The sequence below is a fragment of the Schistocerca cancellata genome, chromosome 4 (genome assembly GCF_023864275.1).
Source record: "Schistocerca cancellata isolate TAMUIC-IGC-003103 chromosome 4, iqSchCanc2.1, whole genome shotgun sequence".
Taxonomy (NCBI): domain Eukaryota; kingdom Metazoa; phylum Arthropoda; class Insecta; order Orthoptera; family Acrididae; genus Schistocerca; species Schistocerca cancellata.
In genome coordinates, this window is record NC_064629.1 from 689,386,771 (window position 1) to 689,405,883 (window position 19,113).

The 19,113-nt window shown below is 40.2% G+C and overlaps 1 protein-coding gene across 1 annotated transcript in view; it reads right to left on the bottom strand.

Annotated features, from left to right (window-relative positions):
* The window catches only part of LOC126184382 (E3 ubiquitin-protein ligase HUWE1-like), a 219,850-nt gene that overhangs the window by 132,374 nt on the left and 68,363 nt on the right, over nt 1-19,113 (bottom strand). The window contains exons 18-19 of the mRNA XM_049926767.1: nt 14,502-14,747; nt 2,420-2,576 (exon numbers count right to left, since the gene is read on the bottom strand). Coding sequence (XP_049782724.1) covers nt 2,420-2,576; nt 14,502-14,747 — 403 coding nt within the window. The remainder of the gene's footprint in view (nt 1-2,419; nt 2,577-14,501; nt 14,748-19,113) is intronic.

Sequence of the window (19,113 nt, forward strand, 5' to 3'; positions counted from 1 at the left end):
AACACTGATCCAATCCATAGGACTGTGTGGTTGTGAAACATGGAGTGCCCGGAAGAAACTTAACTTTCTTGTTTTTAAGCCCAAAGTCTTAGGAAGATCTATGGTCCTGGACAAAATGAGATCACTGGGAAATGGAGGAGCTGGCACAATTGTCAGCTGGATGAGATCTACAATAGTCCAAAGGGGTATTACAGTTATGATGAGAAACAAACAGCTTGCATGGATTGACAAATCTGAAGATTTTACACCCTGCAGAAGAGCAGCTCTAGGCAGCTAAAGGAAAAGTGGGTAGCTGAATCCATGAGGACTTGCTGCAGATTTGTATAGAAGATGATTGGCAGCAGACAACAGGGAAGGAAAGGGAAAAGGGAAGGGAACGGAACGGAAGGAAGTGGGGCCTTTAGCTGTGGGTGGTCCTCTGGGTCTGATCATGTGAAGTGTACAAACAACATTTATCAAATTATTAATGAAAAATAATGTAAGTAATGCCAGACTATGGATCCAAAGGTCTTTGGCTTTTTCCCTGGTCCCAGGATTTTTATCAGTCACTTTTTCACTTCTTTAACCTTTGGCAAAATTTATTAATGAAAAATTGTCTTCTTTTTTCCATGGTCTAGAATCCACATTAAACTATCGATCACCCTATAACTGGCAGGGTAGGTCAGTCCACAGGCTGGAGGAAAGTGATGCCATACCACTTCCGAAAGGGCCACAGCTAGTAAAGCACTGTGGTGTTCACCGACCTCCAGTTTGGCCAACACTTTACCTTTACCTTAGTTTGCTTTTTTTTTGTACGACATCTACATTTTAACGTCTTGCAGTTACTTAGCACATGATGAAATATTGGCTTACAAACCTACCATTTTTAAAATTGCTGTTAGAGTGGCAATAAATAAAACATTTAGGTCCACTTGATAACCGCGATTTTATATACAGGCACACCTATTTCAGTATTACACCTGTAAAACTACAGTAACTACATAATAACTACACTGAAGTGCCAAAGAAACTAGTATAGGCATGTGTATTCAAATACAGAGATAAGTAAACAGGCAGAATACAGTGCTGCGGTCGACAATGCCTATATAAGACAACAAGTGTCAGGCATGATTGGTTACTGCTGCTACAATGGCGGGTTATCAAGATTTAAGTGACACTGAACATGGTGTTACAGTCATCGCATGAGTGAGTGGGCACAGCATCTCCGAGGTAGCAACAAAGTGATGATGTTCCCATACAACCATTTCACAAGTGTACCATGAATGTCAGGAATCCAGTAAAACATCAAATCTCCGAATCACTGCGGCCAGAAAAAGATCCTGCAAGAATGAGACTGACGATGACTGAAGAGAATCGTTGAGTGTCAAAGAAGTGCAACCCTTCTGCAAATTGCTGCAGATTTCAGTGCTGGGCCGTCAACAAGTGTCCGTGTGCAAACCATTCAACAAGATATCATCAATATGGGCTTTCGGAGCCAAAGGCCCATTTGTGTACCCTTTATGACTGCACAACATAAAGCTTTACACCGCACCTGGCCCCACGAACACTTGACATTGGACTGTTTATGACTGGAAACATGTTTCCTGGTAAAAAAAAAAAAAAAGGGTTAAAATGGCTCTGAGCACTATGGGACTCAACATCTGAAGTCATCAGTGCCCCAGAACTTAGAACTACTTAAACCTAACTAACCTAAGGACATCACACACATTCACGACAGAGGCAGGATTCGAACTTGTGACCACAGCGATTGCGTGGTTCCAGACTGAAGCGCCTAAAACTGCTCGGCCACATCGGCCGGCCATTTCCTGGTCAGATGAGTCTCGTTTCAAGTTGTACTGGGCAGGGGGACATGTACGGTTATGGAGGTAACCTCATGAATCCATGGACCCTGCATGTCAGCAGGGGACAGTTCAAGCTGGTGGAGGCTCTGTAATGGTGTGGGGCATGTGCAGCAGGAGTGATACAGGACCCCTGATACATATAGATATGACTGGCAGGTGACACACACTTAAGCATCCTGTCTGATCACCTGCATCCATTGGGAATTCTGACAGACTTGGACAATTCCAGTGGGACAATGCAACACCCCACACATAACACTCTTCTGAGGTTAAACATTTCCGCTGGTCACCAAACTCCCCAGACATGAATTTTGTTGAGCATATCTGGGATGCCCTGCAGCGTGCTGCTAGAAGAGATCTCCACTCCTCCTACTCTTATGGATTTATGGACAGTCCTGTAGGATTCATGGTGTAATTTCCTCCAGGACTACTTCAGACATTAGTCAATTCCATGCCACATCATGCTGCAGCACCTCTAAGTGTTTATGGGGCACCTACATGATGTTAGGCAGACATACCAGTTTCTTTGGCTCTTGAGTGTATAACGCAACAACATAATCATAGTAAAATCCCATTACCTCTGCAAGATGACTGCATTGTTCTGACTTCTTGAGTTCATTTGCAAGTACTGATAGTGCCGCTGCCTCATAGCTCTGTGTGTTCGAGATGTTGATAAAGTACTTGCAGCTAAATTACGGCGTGCCATAACTAAAGGATGACTTGCAGGAATATCACCTGAAAAATAAGTAAAGGAAATATGTGTTACACGGTATGGACCACAAGGCAAAAAAACCATGACAAATACTTTAACAAAGGAGTTAATGCAATAATTAATATACTTTCAATTATCAGTGCCCAAACTCCTATAAATGTGCAAGAGCAGAATACAGATACACGAATGTATCACTTTCCCTAGTGTTTCATAATTTTGCATTTGTAAGGGCATCAAATATGGTGTATTAAGTTTGTCAGAAAAGAAATAGGATGAATTTGTGCTAGATTTCGTCTGAAGTGATCCAGCAAAATCACAGCAAACCTCAATCTTAATACTATAAAACCCCTTTTTAATGAATCTATGAGGATCGAAATATATTTTTCTTAAATCTAGGTTTTCCTTAACAAGGTATTTACCTTCACCATGCTAATGAAGTGACCCACAATTCGTCAGAACAAACTCATCTAGATACATAACCACAGACCTCGTGATTTAACGCAGTCTAGGCTATTGGGCTACAGCATTCTAGGCAGCACCAAACATGTGCATAGAATGTAAAATATTCATTCTCTTTATTTCCTTTCTGTCACAGAAAGGAACTGCATTACTGGCTAAATTTTTTCCAGGTCTAAAAGCTGCAGGTGACGCGGAAGCAAGAAACACATCAACGTTCCTGAGGAATGACATTACCATTGGATATGGAGCACATCTGCCAATTATAAGAGAATTATCTTTCTTCCTGCTGCACCCATCTCAGCATATAAACTCTGAACAAACTTTGAACAAATTTCAGCAATCATCGTGGCACTGTTCATAAAACCACATGAGCCCAGTAGCATTCTTGTTTTTAATTCATGTAAGAGTTGAAAATTTTCCATTATTAATGATGTCAACTTTTCACTGTTGTCATTATAAACACACAGCAGGGCCATCATTTCTCTCTCTCTCTCTCTCTCTCTCTCTCTCTCTCTCCCCCTCCCCCCCTTACAAATGATTTTTCCCCCCCTCAAATCAGCCAGCATCAATGTGCTGGAGTCTTCCATCTCTTAGTTCAGGAAAATTTCTTGCACTTTATATCTTGACAAATTTCCACCTGTTCACTATTTTGATAAACACCACAACACAATACATTTGGACACTAAGACCAAGTGTGTTCATTTTCTATGATGTCAGTTTACTTGGCCTACGAGCAGGAATTGTCACTTATTTAAAATTATCAGCCAAAAAATATGACTGATGTAGCAGAAATTAGAGTTCATTGTGAATTACTGAAATTTTCTGCCAGGAATGAAACAAAACTCAATCAAAAACGTTTAGAATTTCGTCATAACTAGATTTCCGTTACATAACTGATTAACATTAAATTCTTTAAAAGCAGACTTTCTTCAAGTAAGGTTCATTGAAACCAAAAATTTGTCACATTGTGATTATGACAATTTCACTGGGAGCAATGGAAATATTGTTGGAGAAGAAGCTAAGTAGCACAGTCACCACGGTGCAGGGGCTACGATACTAAGTCTGTGGCATGGAGGGTTGTGAATTCTAAACTCACCTCAACTGTAAAATTTTAATTTCTATATTCGGTTCGAGTACATTCTAGAAGTATCCAAATATGTCAAAAAGCATTGTACTGGAATGTTCTGTAGATGTACCAGGTGATCAAAAAGTCAGTATCAATTTGAAAACTTAATAAACCACAGTATAATGTAGATAGAGAGGTAAAAATTGACACACATGCTTGGAATGACATGGGGTTTTATTAGAACCAAACATATTCCTAGATGCATGAAAGATCTATTGCACGCATTGTTTGGTGATGATCATGTGCTCAGCCGCCGCTTTCGTCATGCTTGGCCTCCCAGGTCCCCAGACCTCAGTCCATGTGATTATTGGCTTTGGGGTTACCCGAAGTCGCAAGTGTATCGTGATTGACCGACATCTCTAGGGATGCTGAAAGACAACATCTGACGTCAATGCCTCACCATAACTCTGGATATGCTTTACAGTGCTGTTCACAACATTATTCCTCGACTACAGCTACTGTTGAGGAATGATGGTGGACATACTGAGCATTTCCTGTAAAGAACATCATCTTTGCTTTGTCTTTCTTTGTTATGCTAATCATTGCTATTCTGATCAGATGAAGGGCCATCTGTCTGACATTTTTTGAACTTTTGTATTTTTTTGGTTCTAATAAAACCCCATGTCATTCCAAGCATGTGTATCAATTTGTACCTATCTATCAACATTATTCCGTGATTTATTCAGTTTTCAAATTTATATTGACTTTTTGATCACCTGGTATATACACTGTTTGTGTTCTGGCAGGAGGCAGTTTGCTCCGCACTCTTGTATGTGCAAGTCCTGCATAAACCTTCGTGAAGTGAAGTTAGTGTTCGTCATTCATCTAATTACACTTTATATATGAAGACAGTAACTGTTCTCGAAAGAACAGATGCTGTAGATGACCGTGCAGCTTTTCTTTGGAATAAATGATGACTAACTGAAACCCTCAGCTGCTGACAGGTGTTGTCGATATACCTCGATGTGGACAGCTGAAAATGTGTGCCCCGACCGGGACTCGAACCCGGGATCTCCTGCTTACATGGCAGACACACTATCAATCTGAGCCACTGAAGACACAGATGAATAGCGTGACTGTAGGGGCTCATCCCTTGCACGCTTCCCATAATACTCACATACCCAACTGTCCACAATTCTACCTATGTAATGTACCAGGTTCGAGTCCCAGTCTGGGCACACATTTTCAGCTGTCCACATCGAGGTATATCAACAACACCTGTCGGCAGCTGAGTGTTTCAGTTAGTCATTTATTCCAGAGAAAAGCTGCACAGTCATCTACAGCATCTGTTCTTTCGAGAACAGTTACTCTCCTCATATATGTAGTTGAAGGTTACCCAGCCATTGACCTTCGACTGTGTGAATGCGCACAGGTTGCCCAAACTCTTACGGGAATCGCCAAAGCGTGCGCGAGTAATGAGTGAATGGGCAAATATCTATAAGGTACATTACATAGGTAGAATTGTGGACAGTTGAGAATGTGAGGCTCACGGGAAGCGTGCAAGGGATAAGTCCCTGCAGTCATGCTATTCATCTGTGTCCTCGGTGGCTCAGATGGATAGAGCATCTGCCATGTAAGCTGGAGATCCTGGGTTCGAGTCCCGGTCGGGGCACACATTTTCAGCTGTCCACATCGAGGTATATCAACAAGACCTGTCAGCAGCTGAGGGTTTCAGTTATCATTTAATTACCCTTTCTTCTGCAAGACATTATTCTGGTGGAGACACTGGGCAGTGAATCTTGTGATAGGACACATTACTGACGACACAGTGGCTCCCATCAAGCCATGACAGAACCGCCGTTTACACGGTGAGAATCCCGAGATCGAGCCATATTCAACAGATCGCAATCTATTGAAGACAGAAGAGGAGGAGGATGTTACAATGATAGCAACTGTGTGCCACCACGTGAGATATCCTTCCGGGTTCTCTGGTGTCGATGGCCAAGATCCAAACAAGTGGCTGAAGATATATGAGCGTATAGCCAAATTTAACAAATGGGATGACACCTTGGAGGGCACTGCCAAGCAATGGTATGAGAAAAACGAGGAGCAGTTCACAAGCTGGGAAGTATTCCAGGTGGACTGTGCAAGTATTTTGGTGACACACAACGACAGAACTGCAAGGCTGAAGATACACTGCAGGGCACAGCGTCCAGGAGAAACTAAAGCATCCTACATTAGTCTTGGAGCTGTGTAAAATAGTGGATCCTAGAATGAAGGAGGAAGATAAGGTTGCACATCTCATGGAGGGTGTTGCCGAGGACATGTATCAACCCCTCCTACTCTGAAAGGGGGTTTCGACAGCAGACTATTACATAAAATGGTGTCAGCATATACAGAAAACGCAGCAAAAGAGAATTACACACAAAAAGTTTGAACGGCTTCCAAATGTCATATTGATGTCTATGATCAAGGAAGCAACTGATCTCACAAGTGTTCGTCATCAGATAGTGAAAGAGGAAGTTCAGAACGCACTTTGATTGCACGGGGAGCAAAAAACCGAGATGCTTCAAGAGATCATAAGGGAGGAAGTAGAATATATATTTAACCCAATCTCTCATCTTTCATTTCCCTTTAAATCGGTGAAAAAGTCAAGACCCAGGTGGAGTTACGTTCCTACAATACCGCATGAGGAACCTGATTGGGCACCAAGGAAGACTGACGTCTGGAGGTCTCAGGATAACCAGCCAGTATGCTTCCACTGTGGACAACCGGGACATGTGCTGTGCTATTGTTGAGAAAGGCGGCAGATATTTGACGACACCCACGTCAGAAGACAGAAGACCGACCTTAGCTGACGCCAACTCTGGGACGACAAAGATGAACAAGAAGATGTGGATGCAGGACGACGTAGGTCAAGGTCCCCGCAAGCTAGCCACTGGAGAGGATGCTCCCCAACATGCCGATCAAGGTCTCCATCACCATTTAGAAGCTCCAGCTGATCACCTAGCCGCTGCAGTTTGGAAAACTAAAGAGTGTGACCTTCCTTGGAGGTGAGGCCCCCAAAGAGCAAAATCCTCTACCATTGATCACTACAAAAATGATAGGAAACTACATCAATATCCTCATGAATGGCTGAGCAGCCCAAGCTCTTGTGGACTCTGGAGCATCACATTCAGTCATTTCGAAGAAGTACTGTCACCATTTGCAGAAAATCATATTCGTCGACAACAAAACATCTCTGCTGAAGGTGGCTAATGGGAAATATGTAAAACCTTCAGGAAGATGTACCATTCATGTGGGTGTAAGTGGCCATACCTAGCCCTTACATTTCATCGTCTTACAAGAGTGTAGTTGTGATGTCATTCTTGAAAGGGACTTGGCTTCTCAGGCAATTGTAGATTGTGGTCTCTCAAAGATTATGCTAGATGAGATGAGATATTGTGGACAGGAAGATGCGCATCCCTTCCTTTTTCACGTGCTCCGTCTGTTTTGAATCGATTGCTTATTTTGCTTTGATCTGATAAGTGCTGTTTTCTCTGTTATAGGTGTTCACGTCACTCTAAGCTGAAAATGCATTACTGTACTGTTTCATGCATTGTTTGTCGCATTCTGATAGTGCATGTTTACGGCCTGTCGCCGCTCGCGGCACAGATTGCTTTTTGTGTGCGGGAAAAAAAAAGGGGAGAGGGGGAGAGGGGGAGAGAGAGAGAGAGAGAGAGAGAGAGAGAGAGAGAGAGAGAGAGAGAAGAATCGTCCGAGAGGAATCATCTCATTAGCGAAACAATGGCAAGAGACTGCTATTTGTTGTTACTCACACTGCTGCTTTCTTTGATAATGATCAACAAGAACCAAATAATAGACTGTATGATAGAACATGTTCTGAACGAGAGTTGGGCGAAAATTTTTCTCCGTTTGAAAATCTTTGCGGCCGCTTCTTTAGTACACGAAATTCTGCAAAGGAATTAGAATCATCTTAGATTTAAAAATCTAGTCAGTTACCGTGCTTCATTTCTGACTGTATCACTATTATGCATAAGAATAATACGAATATAAACATGACACGATACGTATATTCTTCCGCATCTGCTGTTATCTCACTCTAGTTTCGTAGTTTATTAGGCAGACAGGATTTAAATGAGATAGCAGCAAACACGAATGAATACACGGCAAAATGTTTATATCCGTATTATTCTTATGGTGAAGAGAATACTGCATGTGATTCACATTTCATCAGGTTCCTATTAGCAACCATCTCTTCTTACAGGTAGGAAAAAATTCAGAACGTAGAGTTGGCCATATTGACAAACATCCTAAAGTCTTGCTAGTCGGATTTTGGTAGTACATTGAAATTCTGCTACATTCGAAGATGAACAATACGGAATTTGTATTTACTTTGTTGGATAATGTTTGAAAATGCAGTGGTCCAAACTCGGGGCGGAGAAAAAAAGCTCGTCTTCCACCTTTTTTTTTTTTTTAATTTATTTACTGACGCAGAGGTTTTGGCGCCAGTATTTATCTTTGCGCCTACAAAGCATGCCTGTGTAGTGCTACATATATTTGACAGCAGAAGTTAGTTGTAGCGGCACCTACCAACATTTTTCAGAACTTTCGCTTGCTTTGTACTCGATTCTAAGCCGCAGGCGGTGTTTTGGATTACAAAAACCGGAAAAAAAGTGCGGCTTAGATTCGAGTAAATACGGTATGTGTGCTGGATGAAGTGATCATTCCTGCAGTCAGTGCTAGAAAGGTAACTGTCATGTGTCATGCCATGGATCAACCCATGGATCTTTTAGTGGAATGTAAGAGAAGCATACCACTGAAGAATAACTTGGTCATCCCTGGCTCTTTAGTCTCATTTAAGAACAGATCTGGTGAATTGTGGATAGTTAACCATTGCCGAGAACTGCAGATCCTTCCAAGATGCGTGTGCATAGCAAATGCTGAGGCATTAATTGCCGAACAGCTGAGCGTCATAGAAACCACCCATGCTGAGTCTGTGGGTGAAATTGGCACTACCACTACGAGACAAGATCTTCTAGCTCAACTACCGCCATATCTCACTAAGGAACAACAGAAGAAGCTACAATGCCATTCTTCAAGAGTTCTCTGAATGCTTCAGTCCACAGGTGAAGAGCAAATTAGACAAATCGATGGTGAAGCACCAGATTAGCACTGGAGACCATCAACCAATAAGCTAGAGAGCATACCATGTGTCAGCAACGGAACATCGAATATTCTGCGATGAGGTAGAGAAAATGATGAAGAATGACACCATTCAGCCTTAGCAGAGCGAATTGTCATCACCAGTGGTTCTCGTCAGGAAGAAGGATGGCAGTTGGCGCTTTTGTGTTGATTACAGGAAGCTTAATAAGATAGCTAAAAAGGACATTTAGCCCCTTCCAGGAATTGACGATACACTAGATTCTCTGAAAGGGGCTAAGTTTTTCTCAACCATGCACATGTATTCGGGATACTGGCAAATCGAAGTAGATGAGGCTGATCGTGAGAAAACTGCATTCATCACCCCTGAGGGCCTGTACGAGTTTAAGGTAACGCCGTTTGGTTTGTGTAATGCACCAGCAACTTTTGAATGGATGGTGGATAATCGTCTGTCACCTGAAGTGGACGATGTGTGTCTGTTATTTATATGACATTGTGTGTTCTCAGAGACATTTGATGAACACTTAAAAAGACGGAGGGCCGTTCTCAAGTGTTTCCAACAAGGCAGACTGAAACTTAATCCAAGAAAGTGTCTCTTTGGAGCAAAGAAAATCTAAATACTTTGACACCTTGTGTTAAACGAAGGTGTGCGGCCAGACCTAGAAAAAGGTGAGATCTATAACAGAATCTCCTATTCCTAGAAGTATTAGAGATGAGAAGCTTCCTCAGATTATGCTCTTATTCTTGTCATTTTGTCAAAGACTTTTGTATCAAAGTCAGGCTCTTCAAGAGTTGTTAAAAGCCGATGCTAAATTTATCTGGGGTAGTGCTCAACAAGATTCTTTCAAGTGCTGTGAAAAGCTCTGATAACTCACCAAGTACTTTGTCTGTATGATGAGACAGCACCTACAGAACTACACACAGATGCCAGTGGGTATGGGATCGGTGCTGTTCTGGTGCAAATTTTGGATGGAAAAGAGAAGGTTATAGCCTATGCTTCTAGGACACTTACAAAAGCCCAAAGAAACTACTGAACTACAGAAAGAGAATGTCTTGCTGTGATGTGGGCCAAGTGCAAATTTTGACAGTCTCTCTATGGAAGGCCATTCATTCACAGTTGTTACAGACCATCATTCACTTTGTTGGTTGACAGGTCTTAAGGATCCAACAGGACGACTCGCCAGGTAGGCACTACGTCTTCAAGAGTGTGACATTACCATAGTGTACAAAAGTGGAAGAAAACACAAGGATGCTGACTGTCTCTCAAGAAACCCTGTGCAAGACCATCAAGACTATGATGAAGATAGTGACTGTCTCGCTGCACTCCAGAATCTCTCTGCTGAGCAGAAGGATGATGCCAAGGTATCTCAAATTATGCTTGCCTTAAATCAGTCAGAGGATGCGAAAGGACGATTTAAGGTAGTTAATGGATTACTTTGCAAGAAAAACTTTGATCTGTTTGGAAAGAGGTGGCTACCAGTGATTCCTGAACACATGCACTTAGATGTTCTACAGAAATTCCACGACACACTTGAGGCCGTACATTTAGGATTTATTAAGACATACGATAGGATCTGTAAGAGATTTTTCTGGCCAGGTTTATTTAGGAGTGTCCGTCACTACGTGTTGCACTGTAGAGAGTGCCAGAGGAGAAAGGCAGTTCCTCAGAAACCACCTGGCTGACTCATACCAATTCCACCAGCCGAAACACCTTTCCAGCGTGTTGGGATTGACCTCCTTGGACAATTTCCAACATCTGCTAGTGGCAATAGATGGATTATTGTTTGCCCTGATCATCTGACATGCTATGCCATTACAAAAGTTGTGAAAACAGCCAAAGCATCCGAGGTAGCCAAATTCATCATGGAAGACATTGTATTAAAACATGATGCCCCAAGGTCATTACTTACGCATCGATGGAATGTTTTTCAATTGAATCTTGTGACAGAGATAAACCATTGGTGCAACACTACTCATCACATGACAACTGCCTACCATCCGCAAACTAACGGGCTTATTGAATGCCTTAATAAGACCTTGGCTGACATGCTGTCAATGTTCATCAATGTTGAGCAGAGCAACTGGGATGAGGTGCTACCTTTCGTGACATTTGCCTACAACACCACCAAACTAGACACCACAGGATTTACACCATTTTTCCTGGTGCATGGGTGTGAGGCGACTACGACGATGGACACTGTGTTTCTGATACATCCTGATGACGTGGACAACTACATGGGCCAGGTGTTAACCAGAGCTGGGGAAGCTCAGCAGTTAGCTCAACTCTACATGCTGCAGGCTCAAGAAAACGACCGCCAAAGGTATGACACGGGCTACCGTTCTGTTGTCTACCAGCCTGGTGACCTCATCTGGATCTTCACTTCTGTTCGGAAGGTTGGTCTCTCTGAGATGCTCCTCAGGCAGTACTCCAAATTTTACAAGGTTGTAAGACAGTTGTCTGAGGTTACTTATGAAGTTGAAGATTTTGACCCCGACACAAGACTATGAAAGATCAGAGATATGGTCCACGTCCTTCGAATTAAGGCCTATAAGGACCCTACAACCCAGGGTAAATTCAAAGCTCCAGCGACAGGCAATAAGTGGAAATGTGTCTAAGAGTGTAGTGGCGAAAGACGTTCTACTTGACTGTTGCATGGAGGGTCGTCAGTTCAAAACTCACCTGAACTGTAAAATTTTCATTTCTATATTCACTTTGAGTACATTCTAGAAGTATCCACAAATGTCAAGAAGCACTGTACTGGAATGTTCTGTAGCTGTATATATACTGTGCATGTTCTGGCTGGAGGCAGTTTGCTCTGCACACTTGTATGAGCCAGTGCTGAATAAACCTTCGTTAAGTGAAGTTAGTGTTCGTCTCTCATCTAATTACACCTTCTTTTACATGACAATATTCGTTAAAAGCAGTTTTGTTAACATGGGGTTTTACTGTTGCATGAATTCCATTTGGTTTGCAGCCTATCCCCAAGTTCGGTTATTTAAGTGCTTGAATGACTAAGTTGGCAATGCACAACATACCAAAGGAAAGACAATTCAAAAACAAACATCCCGTCAATGATGGCGTCATTAGAGCTAGAGTTAGAGCTCAGTTTCATTACCACAGAAAACTGACAGTATCCTTAAAGAATTTACGGAAACAAAAACCAAAACAAAAACCACTAAATCTGTATGATCGGATGGGGATTTGAACTGTAATCCTCTTGAATTTCAGTACAGTATTATACCAATGTGCTTCCTTGCTCAGCATGATGATCCAAGTTGAAGTCTGAGTAGGACAAATAATTTCATCTTTTAGGTAGATTTTATATGGAGACAATTGCCTACCATGGCTTTATTTTGCTAGTAGATTGCAGATGTAAAGTTAGCAATGTGACTTGTGGCATTACGATGAGCGTACATAGTTAATCTAGTTATTTATGTCTATGAAGTACCATTAGGCATATACGAAATGGGAGCTGAAATAAAACTTTCAGGACAAACGTAGCAGCGACACACACTGAAAATTTCTATTTTGGCTGGAGCCACAGTCATGGTAAATGTTTCGAATGATGGTGCCACCATATCACTAGAAATTTTTATTTTATTGTTATACAGTTCAGATTATGACAGGTCATTTTCAAGTACAAAGCAAATGGAACAAACAATAGAAGTATAAATTAAAGAAGCAACCATGAAAAATAGTGTATAAATACCATGATTCTTTACCTTTTTGACATATAAATCAGGTAACTAATCATGGTATTTATACATTTCTTTTTCATGGTTGCCCTGTTTCTTGCTTTTGTGACTCAGTTTTTGAACTTGAAAATGGCTGAAGGTCAAAATCTGGATTGTAAAACAATGAAATAATAATTACTACACTGAAAAGTTCAGAAATTTCTCAGTCATACACAAGAAGCATTAATTTCATTCTCTGAGCTGTAGAATACATTATTGTGCCAACAACTGACCCATATGTTTCAGAAGTGTCTTTTTGTTTCATTACAGCCCTCGACACCAAAACCACACCACTGAAGTCATTCAGGAGTCACACTGACAACTATAACAACATGTATCTCTTAGCCTGGATGTCTCATCTTCCAGTTTAAAAGTTTTTTGCTAACTGAAAAGTGATTCATAAGCAACAATTACATACTTCATAAATAATAATATTAAAGATTTGTAAGCAAATGTTATGGATGCTACAATTCATCAGCTTAGAAATAAATTTTTCCTGATTTCCATTAATCTGATCCTTGTCTTTGAATTCCAAAAGAATGAAAAGGAATTTCTAAAATAAATTGATTTAAGAGGTACACATGTAACTACATTATGAATATGTAGAGGATCCTCTCTCCAGAAAAGTCAAAACCAGTAACCCACATTCAATCCATTGGTTTTAGTAGGAGGTATGGAAACTGCAATGGCATAGAGAAAAATTCAATTTTAATGGCTGTAAGACATGGACCTCTGATGTAACTGAAAAACAGTGCTAAACTCTCATGAGCCATCATTCTTTTGTGACAGGTGAACAAAATTATTTTGAGAAGTGACATCAAGTAACACCATAAGCTGCTGTTAAAAGCATCCTTCGATAAGCAAAACACACTTTTTCACCTGAATTATCTGTATTAATGACATTTGTACTGCAGGTGCTGAAAAAATGGTCTTTGGCCAATCCGGGTCAGTTATTAAAAAAGTGATTTTAACAACAGCTTCTAGTATTTCATACTATTGTTTCTGAAGTTTATCAGAGCTCTGGAGCACATTTAAAAAAACAAATTTATTTTTATTAGATTTTCATCAAATAATGGCATACTAAAGTTTATACTTTTTGTGAGACCTATCACCATCATATACTTTCAGTGGCTTCCTATAAAACTGTAAATTAATGGAATGCAAGGAACATGTACTGGACATGAGAAAAAGTCTTCACTAATATATATTTTGAAAGTGATTTTCATATTTTGTATTAGTCCTACTTTTATTTCTTTGTGCTTACAAAGTCAGAGTTGGGAAGGGCAACAACTAAAGGTAGCACCAGGCTGCACACAGAAAATAGGAGAAAGGGAAAACAAGTGCTGACAAATTACTAGCAACACAGGAGTCATCAAAATTAAGTAAACTATCTGGAACCAAGTGCATAAGAGGAAAAAAGTACAGACAACATAATTGGAATAACAGTTTTTAGTGTATTAAAATGGATGCACATCTATCAAATCAGCATGAAAGAAGAGACTTTCTGTTAAAAACTTTTAAATACCTGCATTCTCATTTCCATTTGGTGCATCCTCATTGCTTCCAGTTGCTAGTGGTACAGTATTTGAATTCCAGGAGGTACGTGGGCCCGTCCTTGACCCACCTGCCTCAGCGTCAGCATATTGAATCATGAGGAGGTCATCACCTTCCCGTTCAAGACCAGGAATGCGGAACAAATCCTCATCTGATTCAAAGAATTCTAGATTATCTTCTTCATAACCTGAACCACCTTCTTCTTCATTTTCATCACCTAAGAATATATAAAATATTTTCTAAATCGCTACATATTTGTCTGGTGTATATGTTACTCAAATGATTGTTAACTTGGGCTTGCTCAGTCTTGCACTGGAATTCTTCAAGAGCCAAAGAATGAAAAATATCAAAACCAATATTTCTTGATTTTTAAATGTTTAGTTTATCAGTCCCACCAGTATCACAAATAACTGCACAAAAGTCTACACAAGGAGGTTTATTAATATCCCACCTAACCCAAAACATTAATTTTACCTTTTTATTGTAAAAAAATTCACTGGTGCAATTCTGTGCCTTGTGATTTATCTATATTGAATAATATATTTACTTGTTAACAAGAGCTGTAAGAAGATAGATCAGTCAGCACTCATACAGACAAGGTTGCAAGTGATATACAAAATGCACTAAATGCAGATTAAGCAATTCATTTCTGAAGGCTTAAAGGCAGGAGCAGTAATACATAGCCATCATGACAATAATACAGGACACACACACACACACACACACACACACACACACACACACACACACTTGGGGGAGGGGGGTAAAAGGATGCTTCCTACTCAGGAATTGCTGATTTGCCACACCCACTGGACACCCTATCACAATGAAGTACTTCCTGCACTGACTCAGTTGTTTGCTGGACAAAATTTACTGTGGCAGCACCACAATCAGCAGAGCAATGGATTCTCCAGATGGCCCACATCGTGTGAAATTTGCCTCAGCAGCACCTTAGCAAAATTAGCTGTGGCTGCACCAGATGATTTGTGCTTACCACACTGAGATATCCCCTGCAGTCTATAATATTCAAATGTCATGTGATACAGACCAGACACTTCTGTTACACTTGTCAATAGCACTTTTGTCACAAAGAATGTGGAATGTTTTCTTAGTACAGTTGTGAGTTTTGTATCAAAATATAAGATCAGGTTATGCCTATCAAGCTTAGTTTTCTTTTGAAATGCTACTCTCTAATTAGTGAATTCTTCAAAATACTGTACTTTGCTTATTTAGCTGTGACTTCATGTAACTGTTCCACAAATGTAATTGTTGAAAAAACTATTATTTTCTAAAAGGAATTGCCATATATGACCCTCAATTTAGATACCCACTTTGAAGAAATTTAGGTTGTTTAGCAGCAGTCCCAGTTAGTCCTGCTTGGACATTCAGAATTTTGTATTACATTTTCACTTGTGTCACAGTAATGTGAGGTCTGACAACTGACTTTACTACTTGTTGATCTAATAACATGAAGGTATCAGTTTTAATGTTTATTAAAAATAAATAAATAAAATGCTTCTTACTTCTGCAAAAAGAACAAATTCATTTTTTTTATATCTATGGCGAGTAAACTATGACATAGTCCCCTTGCAATCAAGTGCTTCTTACTCCAGTTTGGATGTAAGGTTAACTGTCATGGCAAGAAATGACATCAACAAAATGAAGTACCTGCTTTGTTCATAAATATACTGCTGGGTAGTATTTATAGTCTGTGCCTGTAGTCTTAAAAATAATTTTGGTAGACTAATTAGTTTATTTGCACAGTGAAGTCTGCACTTCAGTGCATCATACATGAAACAGCTAATGACTAGATTGTACAATACAAGATCTATGAATGCATTACTTAAATTGTACGATCCAATCTAGAGTAAATGTGGAAGTACACTTCACAAGTTACACGCTAAATTATCATAATAATATCAACTATAACCAATAAGGAAAGATAACTAGCTCATAGTCAAATAGTGACATGAGGTTATAAGGTGTGAAATTATAAATTTCTACAACCAAATTGTTCCCTAAGAACTGCTTGAGAAATAACATATTCCTCTGAGGGCATCACGAACACACAAGCTGTGCAGTGACATGATGCATGGCATTACAGCAAACAACTGCATTCTATGTGAACTTGCTGCAGCAAATGTCATGGCACCACCTGGATAATATTTTCGTCAGTGTGTGCTATGATATTACACCTTAAGTGTACCATTTAAATTTAAATTAAACCTATGCACATCGTTTTCGCTTATGCCCTGCAGTATAATGATTTGGTAGCGGATACCTACAATGCTGACTCACTTTAACTGATTAATTCATAACTGACATTACTCAAACTTTTGAATTTGGAGGTACTATCTCCTAGTCACCTGTGAGCACTGACAGAAGCATTGTTAATATTAAGAAGGTGACATTTTTTCACTTCTGCTATATTTAGTATTTTATACAATACAATACAGCAGAAGTGTAAAAAGCCACTTTCTATTAATAAATTTCTTGCTGTGTATTCACTATAAGATTCTTAATATTGTTCCTTTGCAAGGAAGGAGTATTTGTTAACGCTCAAGGCAAGAAGTGTGTAGTGGTAGACAGAAGCCATGAAGTGTGTGTGGCTAACTCTTTCAGGAGAGGACTGTATGTGAAACTTTAACACCTGATTTCAAATCATCTTTCAATGCATAATTCTCATTTAACTCAGTTGTCCACTAGATTTTAAAAGTTAATTGGGAATATAACTGTGTTAATGATCATCAAAGTATCTTTCCTGCAGGTGTACTATTCCTGTGCCTCTGTATGAGATGTGTGATATTGACAACAACAATGCCACGGCATAGTTTCGTAAGTTGGCACTATGAGACACTGATGACAGCGCACTCTAGCCGGAGCGGGAGAGTTCCATGAGCTCCATCCAGATTCTGCCCATTTGATGAGGAGCAGACAGCCGGGACACTTCGCCTCAGTTTTGCACCTCAGGGAAAAGTTATGTATTACTCTTGTTGCTAAAGTAAAGGTGATTTTAATTCACACAGCAGTACCGAGAGATTTTGACCTTTTCCTGCTCCTACCCATGCACTGCCTTCCAGGCGGGATACAAAAAGATGTATGGAAAGTTGAATTGAAAACAGTCTATGAAGTTGCTTGGGTACCTCATTCTACATGGAAGTGTCTATAGAAGCTAGAGAGATTCATGTTGTAGATTAGCACAAAGTTTTCAGTCTGTCAGAGATTCATTTCTCCTGTATTAAAAGACAGGACAATGATAATGCAAAATCACTCTACCTTCTTGAAATGAACCTCATATGCAGTGATAAAAATTAATTGTGTAATATGCAAAAATTATTAGACAAGAAACTTCCCGACAGATTAAATCTGTGTGCCGGATCGAGAGTTGAACTCGGGAGCTTTGCCATTTGCAGGCAAAGCAAAGGACCCGAGTTCAAGTCTCAATCCAGATCACAGTTTTAACTTGCTAGGAAGTTTCATTCTGGATTCTTCTTCTTCTTCTTCAACTGCTGCTTGGGTCTTTGAGATTGCCACCGCGTCCTCATTGATGTTATCTTTCCATCTGGTTCGTGGCCTTCCAAGCTTCCTTCTGCCCTCTATGGCTCCAGAGAATGCTACTTTATGTAGTCATTCCTCCTGCATCTCAATTAGATGTCCAGCCCACATCAGTCTCCTCTTCTTCATCCTTTGACTAGTATCAGCCTGTTGATATAGCTCCTTCAGTTCCTAGTTTTTAAGTATTCTGCACTCCTGTTTTTCTGAGTCTCTCTAGGGCCCAAAAATTTTCCTTAATATTTTCCTTTCAAAAACTAATAATTTTTGTTCATCTCGTTTTCTAAATGTGAAGATTTCTGATCCATATAGAGCTACTGTCAGAATTACACTCTGATATAGCCTAAGTTTAAAATTTCTGAAAACAGCTGTACTGGATAACACATCTCGTACAGTGTGTTAACTGTAAGACGGCAGAGTTGTGAGGGGAGTGTGGGGAGAGGCGGAAGCAAGCACTGGCTGGCGAGGGGAGAGGAGCCGTTGGGAGGGGGGGGGGGGGGGGGACAAGGCACGCCTACCAGTTGCAGTGCTGGCACTACAAATTGCGCGTCATGCATACCCGAAAGCAGACAAAAAGCTTGGAAGTAAAACTCGCTTTAAATGTGGTTCGTTAACGAAACTGAAATCATCATGTACATTGAAATCTATATATATAAAAATGAATGTATGTATATGTTTGCCTACTATGTGCTCACAAACCATTCATCCGATTGCAATGAAACTTTGGTGTGTTGTTCTCCGAATGCCCGAAAAGAGTAATAGACAATGTTTCAACAGTTACGTTGCTGTTGCATGCGTAGCCCAATTGATTAGGTAAAGGCTTGTCACGCAACGGACCCAGGTTTGATTCCCACTACTCGCAATTTTTTATTTCATTCCCCGTGATGTTGAACTATTAATTATGAAATTTAAATGTACTTAAACAGGTCATATAGTATAACGTAACTGTCAATCTCTATATATACAAATCTCTATATATACAAATGTCTGCCCTCTGTGCATTTTGAATTTGGAAATGTACTGTAATATGA